Raw genomic sequence first — 10,350 nt, 5'->3', positions numbered from 1 at the left:
TAGTAAAAAGCGGAACATGAACAGCATCTTGTGTTTTGGCTCTTGCGTAACGTGCTTTTACAGGCTACTTGCTGTGGATGGGCAAAAGTCAATCGGAAGAAACTTTGTTGTAAGTATGATCAGTGTTAGATTGAGATGAGGTTTGAGTATGAATTAAGCGATGAGGGAATGCAGTTACAACATGTTCAGTTTGTATCGAAGTCTGCCGTCTGGTCGTTGTGGCGCCATGGCCGGGCACAGCTGCCATCTGATCCAGTTGTTGTAGGACATCCAGCGGTGAGGCGGGTTCCCACCGCGCCGTCACAGTTTGAGCCGCGCCCGGCCGATTGGTCCCGATTCGGTCCGTCTGGAACCGAATCGGTCCGCCCGCGGCGGCTTTATAGCCATTCCCAGTAAACCGATGTCGGACATTTTTTAGTCGACTTTCCTTCGTTCTGGAAAATAAATGTGCCGATCCAGACCGAGATGGTTCAAATGATCCGAGGAGACGTTTTTCGACGGTATATTGAGAGTCAACAGTGTTTTGTCGCAATAGTTTCCTAATGGTGATCAATCGCTCAAAAAAGCATACTCAATGCTCACAAGGTGTACCGAATAAACCAAACAAAAACGCATTTGATGTTGGTGTCCACATGTTTTGCCAAGAAATGCATTTTCTAAGCCATGTGACATGGCATGAGGAGAGTAGATAGCATGTGATAAGGGGCAGCCACGCCTTTTGTGACTTTCATATTTTGCTGATGTTCTGCTAATGCTCTAACGATTTAGCCCGGCCTGTGATATATGAGCAGTAAATCGCGCGGTTGCCACAAACGACTGACTGGCGTGTCAGTGCCTCATAGCCGGCACACAGTGACACGGTCACGGCGTGGCCACTGACACGGTGACACGGTACGTCACGCGGCCCCGTGGAACCGCTCACCGCCGCCCGGGCACCCTGGGAGGCCAGCTGGCCTAAATGTGACTGCGGCTCACAGCCGGCACGGATGGACGGCAGACTGCATGGACTGCAAAGTGGCCGCAATGGGGCCAGCCGGACGGCCGAGCGGCGCTCGCGTGCCCCGCGTCGGAGCGGCTGTACAGTCGGACCTCCCTCATACAATGGGAACTGTCAGATCTGGCACTCAGAATGCATTCAGTCTTCTGTACTTACATGTTGCTCTGAGGAAATGGTATGGTTTGTGTAGGAGTGCATGGGTTGAGCTGGAACTGACGAGACCATGCTGCCGTGGTTTGATGGGAAATAAGGATGCCTTATTAGTGTCGCACTGTCGGTAAGTGCTTAGTACCGTAGCAGTGTATTTGATTTATTACCAGTAAAACGCCTTTTGGGCGAAGAACGAGCGAGCGAGATAGTGAGCCCTGCACGTGCAGAAGGGCGAGAGGGCACTTCCAACGGGCTTGTGCAAAGCACCCTTCTAACCGGTCGCTAGCGGTGTACCAAATTTGAACGCAATCGGCCCAGCCGTTCCTGAGATCTGGAAGGGACATTCTGCACGTGCGCACGTGCAAACGGGGTCCAAAATGACTTTTGCACGGCACCCTACTAACCGGTCCCCAACCGTGTACCAAATTTGAGTGCAATCGGCCCAGCCGTTCTCGAGATCTGGAAACGCCCCCTGCACGTGCGCACGTGCGCACGTGCAGTAGCACCCTAACCGCAACACATGGGAATACATTGCCTGGTGGGTGCCTACCTGTATGCCAAGTTTCAGCGAAATCGCCCCAGTAATTACCGAGTTACTGAAATGGGAACAAATTTGGCACCTCTTATTGTTGTATTTTGCACGTGCAGTGGGGGTCACTCACAAAGATGAAGAGTATCCGACCATTGGTAGAAGGGATGCAGCTACCCTATAAAAATGACCGCAAGACAATCTCTCAAGCCGCTGCTGAGATATGGGCCTCTCAAAATCATTACTTTTGCAAAACTGCTTGAACGGCCTTGACTTTTCACGTGGCACGTGCCACGGCGGTCACTGAGATGTATCAAAAGTAGTCCATTACGGGGTAGAAGGGATGGGGCTACCCAGCAAAAAAGACCGCAGGCCAATCGGTTCAGCGGTTGCTGAGGTATAAGCCTCTCAAAAGCGTTACAGGCCGGGCCGAGCCGGGCCGCTCATACTGAGATTTTTCCGTTATATTGAAAAGACTCACTTCGCTCGCTGCGCTCGCTCGCTCGTAATAAGTTTTTTTTTTGTAATGTTCCCGTACTTGCTTTTTTATTGAGCGCTTAAACGCTGTTTATGTTGCCAGCAATCTAGGCATAAGGAAAGCTTTCGTCCTGATAATTCCAGGTTATTTTTGCGATCAATAGACAATCTGTTGAATAATAAAGGATTAATCAACAATACATTAACGATGAAAGAAAGCGCGGTTTTAAGGCTCATGATTATATATATAAATGCAATGAAAACCGTGTCGTTTAAAAAACTATGAAATGATTGTTTACTTCAGACCTGACGATGTGCTATGCACGAAACAGTTGTCTCATTTTCTTGGCCCTATTTTGAATACAATTACTAGCATGAGGCTTAGGGTTTTCATTGCATTTATATATATAATACATTAACGCTTTAAACATGGGTTTGTCGCGAGCAAAAACCGACACAGGCAAAATTATGCTAATTATTTGTTGGCTTGCCGGTCGTCTTTCATTAAATCGGCATTCTTTCAGATCAATCACCTACATCAGCGTTATTTTGGAGTTTATTTTTTAAATTATTTTGTACGCCGGTCTTTAAAAACTGCGATTTCGTGGCAGCCCATAATCGGTTCGGTTTCCCATGTAACATTCATATGCCCCAGAACTGGTGGGAATATTCACAGGATGAAACTCCGAAGCCTGATGCTACTCTATAATCTTGTTATCATCACATTCAGTTCAATGACCGAGAAAAATCGGCCACTAGCGCGCGTGTGCGGAAGGGTCCTTTAAATGCCCACCGCATGGTCAGGTGTGTGAATGTAGAAACACGGACACGACAGCGAAAGTGTTTGCGTTTCCCGGAGCAGTTTTTGGTGTCTGACAAAAACGCTGGCTGTGAGGCGACCGACAGAAAAAGGCGGCGCCTCGCTCCGGACATAAACGGTGTATGTAGTGCACGTACTACGGGACGGGACGCGCACGGGCGCGTACTCTTCACATAGATCGGTGTGCCAAGATAAGGCTGAAACCGTCATCTGACATCTGCCCAGATTCACTCGACAGAACAGAGGCAATTGTCCGACGGGTCACGGGATATGAGGTGACATCTTCTCTATTCCATTCATTAGACCAGACTCTTTTCCTCGTGATAACCATGTTTCACGTCAGTTAGCCTTGCATTACGCCAACTCATATCTCTTGATTAACCACCCACTCACGCGTGTGTCGACCTAAGTACAGTGCTGGTTTCAGTCCGAAATATGGCCCCATAACCGCCCTGTCAGCGACTGCACCCACCGATGACCAGTCCTAACTCCACCCACCCACAGTGCAGCTGGCGCATCCCACACATCCAAATAACCCAATAGACAGTCGGTCAGTGAGTGCCTGAGCTCAGCCCGTGTCAATCCGTACACACAGACTGGCACACGTTTTTAATGTTGAAGGTCAGTTGAGTGGCCAGACTCAGCGAGTGCCCATAAACCTCCTCCAGTGTCGAAAAGCCCATCCCGCGTCAGTGCGGTAGCCTGACTCACTACCGAGTACACACGCCACGGGTCTGCAGTGTTGCCAGCCGGACTGACCCACAGAGGCGGCGCCCCCGGCGGTGGAGCTGCTCTCAATCTCTCCTGCAGAGTCCGTCCGTCCCGGACAGGTCGGGTCGGCCGCCGACCTTCCCCGGCCACTGACCGACAAGGTCACATTCCGACCAGAGAAACCGGCCCGTGACCGCGCCGGGCCGGCCTGTATACGGACGGAGCTCGGAACCCGTGGAAAGGGGACGGCCCGGCATACGGACGGACCTCGTGGAGCCCGTGGAAAGGAGACGACCGGAGCTCGTGGAAAAGGGACATCTCTACATTACATACGGACGGACCTCGTGGAAAACAGACGCCCCTACATACGGATAGAACTCGTGGAGCCCGTGGAAAGGGGACGGTCGTGCAATCTGCATACGGCCAGAGCTCGTGGATAGGGGACGGTCCTCTCGGAGAGCGTCGGTTCGATTCGTAACGCCTACGGTGGTATCGGGCCTCGTGGAAAGAGAATGTCACCGTCGCTGAGTTGGGCTGGTTCATACCTTTGTATGGATGCTATTCTGTCCCCAGTAAATGGGGCTAACTGCATGAACAATTAATCTTACCGATGGCATGGGAACAGCTAGATTTGCTGTATTGTCATACTGCCGACCCCTACACCGATCCACAGACATGGATCACTCAGGCCACGTACTAACAGTCGCCTCTCTTGCCGTTGCAGAGCACCTGAACTGAGCAGTGAGCTGCAGACCATCCGGCCACCATGTGACCCCGACGAGGCGTGTCCGGGATGAACGGATCAAATGCCGGTCGTATCCCGAACATCAAAAGCCGTCCGTACCCGCTCTCCAGCACCTCTACCACCTCGCTTTAGACGTGAGTACCATTTGGCTCGGTGCGGCCCGGCGCCGTGATATACCGCCGCCGTGAACCGGTGTCCGTCCCGCCCAGATGAGTTGTGGGCGGTACCGCGCCGCCGCCCGGAGCACCGACACTCCTCCGAGCCGTGAGATCGGCCGGCGATCACCAGATAGCGGTGTAATAACCCCACACCAGCGGCTGAGCGAGGGCCTGCGAGGCACCCTGCAGTTAGGTGACGCAGGTGTTTGCAGGTGGATTTGTCAATCGGCAAGCCTGGAGTAAATAAGAGCATACGGATTTATCGTCCAGTAATATGAAGGCGTCATCACAAGCTTCATGATTATGCAAGTCGGACATCGAAAAAGCGGCTTTCTTATCCCGGATCTGTCTCCTCCATGGAATATGGGACATTCTTCTGAGAACGAGGACACAAAGCAAGTGGCACCTCCTCGCAGACGGCCCGCTTAGGGGGATCAGTTTACGGTCCGACACCCGGCTGGAATGTACGTACGCCGCCGTGTGTGACCTGGTCCAATTTGTCGGCGGTACCTTCGCTGGGAGACGTTCTAAAGGCGACATAAACGCCGGAGAAATGCGCGTCTCTCTGCCGGCACTCGGCCGAAATGGAGCGTGTCAGTGCCATTGAGAGTTTGACAAATCCCCGCGCCGTACGGCGGTAGGGAGTGTGACAGGCCCGGGACGCTGGGTCTTTAAGATGCTAGCCAAGCGTTATCTTTTAACCTGCAGTTCGTGGAATTGCCATTATCACACCCTGACCTATCCCGGAGTTTCAGTGGAGATGTGTAACTTTCCCTGAAAACTGATTATCCGCACCCCACTAGTGCCGGCGGCAACTGCAACATTGCCGGCAGTTACTGGCGCTTGCAGTTGCAGCTACCTGAACCGTGGCAATCACCGTTAGGAACGAAATGCTGCCAAAAGTCGATAAACACTGCATCAAATGCAGCTTGGGATGAATATTAAAATTTGAAGGCGTTGACGAATTAAATGAAGGGATATATAATTACTTCAGATTTATGATGAGCCGTTTTCGCAAATTAATCACCGCCCATCAGAATATTCGAAAACACATCCGCCATTCGCGGACCATTTCTCATCAGCCGGCCGTCGTATTTCATCAGCTAACCAGCCGCTGTCAGCGGGCCGTCAGCGCTCCGCTGATCAACGAGTGTCCTGGCGGCGGTCAGCGCTGAGCGTCAGCGCCGCCCCGCTGACCTGAATCGGCCGTCAGCTGACGGAGTCGCGCGCCGCACGCCGTCCCGCGCGCGCCACTTTTGCACGCCGTCATGCGTGACGCCGGGAGAGGAGAGGAGAGGAGAGGAGAGGATGGTGGGGGCCGGCGGTGGGGACCGGAGAGTCCAGTGTCCACTGCTGTGGTTGGACAATTTTATCGTCTGCAGGTCGTGTTTTTTTAGTGCGCTTACGCATCGGTAATAGGGCGTATCTTGGATACGACAATGAATGTTGGCGCCTTCAATGTTTTTTTTTTTTCCAGTAACTGGCGATATCCATTGGACGATACTCGTATTGCAGGGTAAGTCACATAAAGATATGACTTACTGCGTTTAAGGTTGTCCATGTCGAATGACAAGCTACCCAGGAATAATTATATTGGCGCCCGTTGTCCACCGAACCGGACACCGAACTACCTGTAGTTGGAGGTGACCGATGAAATATTTGACGAAAAACGTTTTGTATAAAAAGGTTTTCTTTATTGAGTCAACTATAGCAAAACCATCGTCAGTCACTTCGTTCGTATTCATAAGTTATAAAAAGCCAACGACCTGCGAATGGCTTGATGCAAACCACCCGTCTCAACTCCTAAAAAAAGACGCGTGAAACATTTAAAACAACACTTGCTAAAACCTAAAACCCTCGATTCATTGGAACCTATCGGCGGCGGTTGTAACTCGTAGTACCCGGCTCAGACGGCAGATGTCGCTGCTGCGGCGGCGGTGGGCAGCGGTCCCGGCGGCTCTGTGATTGTGTCGTAGACCCCCTCGTCGACATCGTCTAGGGTGTCCTGTGAGTCCCGTCTGGCCACGGGAGGTGGGTGTTTGTCGGGCTCGGCGGCGGGCGGCGCCGGCGGCTGATCCACACAGCCCCGCGTGATGAACTCCGAGAGCTGTCAGGGAAAGGGGAGACGGGTCAGTGGAGGGACCGGCACCTATCCGTGCTTCTATCCTCAGGATACTGAAATCCTTCTCCTCCACGCCGCAACCCCCCTCCGGGCTGGACAGGCAACTTTATCTCATGCGGGCTGCTCCCTTGGAGCGGCACCGCTGCTCCCGAGGGAGCGCACCCCGTAGCCGGGTGCAGTGAGTGCCTTGGGGCTGGGTGGCCTGTCTTCTGGACGGGCTCAGCCCCGGCGACTCACTAGGGTGCCTGCCCAGACCAATGTCTCCCCCTAATTCCTATCATCCTTCCGGCTCTGCAATGGTCTTGTCGACCGAAAGGGCCTAACCCAACAAAACAAACAAACAATGGAGGGACCGGGAAGGCGGGCTGACAACCGGCGGCCATGGACACTGCACATAACATGAAAACGAACAACAGGTCAAGAGTTCCTCCAATAGCTGAGCTACAAAAGACAGAATGATTTCATAGCACAATTTCCGCGTCTCCTCCAGCCTCACCCCCTGAAGGGTGAGCCAGCCGACCATGTTCTCCCCTTCCCATCCTCCCTCTCTTCTCCCCCCCCCCCTGGACTCACCCTCTGCAGGGTCAGACAGCCGACCAGCCGGCGCCGGTCCATCACGTACATCCGGTTGGCGCACAGCATGGCGAACATCTTGTGTATCTGCACCAGTGGCGTGTCCACGTTGACGGCCAGCGGGAACGGGTCGATCTCGATCACCTCGCGCAGCTCGACCTCGCGGTTCAGCTGGCGGCGCCGCCAGGCCCGCCGCAGGCGCACCTCGGTCTCACTGGGCTCCTATTGAGGAGGGGTAGGTCAGGGGGACGGGACCCGCCGCAGGCGCACCTCGGTCTCACTGGGCTCCTATTGAGGAGGGGAGGGGGAGGAGTCAGGGGGACGGGACCCGCCGCAGACGCACCTCGGTCTCACTGGGCTCCTATTGAGGAGGGGAGGGGTAGGGAGGTCAGGGGGACAGTGACCGCCGCAGACGCACCTCGGTCTCACTGGGCTCCTGAGCGGGGGAGGGGGGGGGGGGTCAGGGGGACGGGACCCGCCGCAGACGCACCTCGGTCTCACTGGGCTCCTATTGAGGAGGGGAGGGGTAGGGAGGTCAGGGGGACAGTGACCGCCGCAGACGCACCTCGGTCTCACTGGGCTCCTGACCGAAGGAGGGCGATGGGGCATGAGGACCCGCCGCCTTTTTAAGGACGATATCTGCCTTTGTGTGACACTTCTAACCCCTAATTACAAGCAATGAAACCAGTTCAACATCTGGTACCTTTCAAAAGTAAGATATTTCATGAGTTGCGTATAAGTTGAATCATAAGCATTCTTCTTTTAGCGCCTTCATCATATAATAAAGCACAAGCCAGAAGTCAAGTCCAAAATGCAATTCAGTCTTACCGTGCCCTTCATACCGCTGAAGATGTTGGACGTCCTGTCCAGGGTTCGTTGGAAGAACTGCGTCATGTTCATAGTGTCGCCCTCTCTGTAAAAAAAAAAACAAAACAAACAGAAACGTCAAAACACAGCGAGGGCAATGCAGTCAAAAGGGTATGTGGTATAACCGAAATGGTAGGCATTTGGAAAAATGCTGAGCTGTGAAAGCTGGAACGGCCTTGCCGACATCGGTTTCGACATTTGACAAAAACGTCTTTGATTTGCATTCAACTGACTATATAAATTGGTCGCCTTGAATCAATGCAGGCAGGGGCTGCTTGTTAGGAGCCGGTCAGTCCCCGTCACAAGACTCGGTGCCGAGCGGCAGTGCAGGGCACGGCAGACAATCAACAACTCCCGTCATGGCGAGTGGCACGAATGTCATTCCAGTGGGACACCACGTTAGTCACTTAAACGGTGGGGTGTGTTCGGATTCACCGCAAAAAAAAACACTGCTAAATGCACTATAAAGATCTCGCCGTACCTGAAACACCTGGTGTAAGGAAGGGAACTTTAGAAAATGCGGCGGCCATAGGTGAGGAACTGTGTGTGGTGCTCCCAAAGGGGAGATACGAAGAGGATACAGGACCGATGGCGTCAAAATTAGAGCATCCATTCAGATACGGGCATCACCAAACCAGACAAACCAGATCGCCTTACGAGCGATGCGAGCGATAACCACTGCAGACCAACCACGCCGTGCCACGCACACAAAAACTCTACAAATGCACACGGGTTAGAAGGTAAGGGTCCGCAGGCGGCGACATAAGTCCCGACCGAACTGGCCGGGACGTTCCGGTCACAAGTCACACCAAACAAATACAAAACCAAAACAAAATAATATCTCCGCCGGTAATGCTCCGGGGATGTTAGTGTCGTGCTCCGTTCCCTGTCACTGAAGGACGGTGGCTCAGTGTAAAGGTGCTCCCGAGTGCACACTCTCCTCAGGGCCTCACAGCTGACCTGACGTGGTGGTCAGGGTCACCGCGCAGTCGCAGTGACCTCCATTGTCGCCTCAGGGCGACGCGCCGACCGGCCGTTAGAGCCGGGGGGTCGGCGGGGGCGCTGGGGTTCCTGGATCGCCATATAGGTGTGAGGTGTGCGTCGAGCTAATTGCGAAGATCTGAACATGTATCTGAATGAATCCATCTGAACATCAAATCATATCAGCAGCAACTGTTTGCAACACGTTACAAGAAAGCAAAGAGTCAGGTGCACGCGATGTCTCGTTGCATCTCTTGTTTCTTGCATGTTCCGGTTATCGGCATCACTCAGCTGTCCAACGGTCATGTAGGGTACTCCAACTGTCACGTAAGGTACTATGTCACCCAACACCCTCTCCAGCGCAATGACTCACCCCTGGTGCAGGTCGGACAGGCTGAACTGGCGGTTCAGCCGCTGCTGCGCGTTCTGCTTCCGCTCCTCCAGGTTTAGGTTTCCGGAGCGTTTGGGCAGCATCTTGGCGATGCCGTCCCTCAGCCGGCTGGCCCGCGAGCAGTTGGAGACCAGCGAGTCGTACACGTCGTTTGGGTCGCTGGCCTTGCGCCGCGGCGTACCGTCTGGGTGGGTGCTGCTCTGGAGGAGCGCGTCCGAGGCCGAGCGACGGTGGCCCCTGCTGCCATCTGACGGTGTCGCCGTCGTCACATCGCCGCTGGAGATGGCGCTGTCGTCTGCGTCCACGGCTGAGCCGTTACATTTCTGAGAAGCGCATTTTTGGTCAAGTCAACATACGCCAGATCGGCGCAAAATAATAACCGTTTCTTGACCAGTCGATTCCAAACATAAAAGACTGCACTTTTTAAAGATAAAGATGAGCCTTCAACGTTGACTAGCTGTAATCAATCGTTTCGCAATTGCACTGCCTCCGATATGTTGACATCAATCCTAAAGCCACCGTCTTTCCTCTGCACTGACCTGCCCCTCTCCCGCTCCGTTGACGTGTATCTCTGGCGCCATCAGCGGCTCCCTCTCCGCCTCTGCGGCGGCGGCGCTCTCCTCCACCCGCCTGATGACGAACCGCGACCGGCGGCCGGCCGCCGCCGCCGCCGGCGCCGGCTCGTGCGGCGTCTCCTGAACGGTCGTCAGCGGGCCCGACGGCGCCTCGGGACCGGCCCGCTGGCCGCGCACGTTGATGGGCCGACGGGGGACGATCAGGTGAGCGGGTCCGCGCTTCCGGGCCATCAGACGCGCCTGCCGAGGAAGGT

General features: G+C 54.2%; 1 protein-coding gene across 1 annotated transcript in view; it reads right to left on the bottom strand.

Moving 5' to 3' along the window:
• Positions 1-6,259: 6,259 nt before the first annotated feature.
• The window catches only part of LOC122364874, a 41,925-nt gene continuing 37,834 nt past the window's right edge, over positions 6,260-10,350 (bottom strand). The window contains exons 17-21 of the mRNA XM_043335667.1: positions 10,061-10,336; positions 9,504-9,844; positions 8,111-8,195; positions 7,283-7,504; positions 6,260-6,694 (exon numbers count right to left, since the gene is read on the bottom strand). Of these exons, the coding sequence (XP_043191602.1) occupies positions 6,494-6,694; positions 7,283-7,504; positions 8,111-8,195; positions 9,504-9,844; positions 10,061-10,336 (1,125 nt within the window). The 3' untranslated portion in view covers positions 6,260-6,493. The remainder of the gene's footprint in view (positions 6,695-7,282; positions 7,505-8,110; positions 8,196-9,503; positions 9,845-10,060; positions 10,337-10,350) is intronic.

Source organism: Amphibalanus amphitrite, unplaced genomic scaffold (genome assembly GCF_019059575.1).
Source record: "Amphibalanus amphitrite isolate SeventyFive unplaced genomic scaffold, NRLGWU_Aamphi_draft 000704F_arrow, whole genome shotgun sequence".
Taxonomy (NCBI): Eukaryota; Metazoa; Arthropoda; class Thecostraca; order Balanomorpha; family Balanidae; genus Amphibalanus; species Amphibalanus amphitrite.
This window is presented reverse-complemented; position numbering and strand designations above follow the sequence as displayed.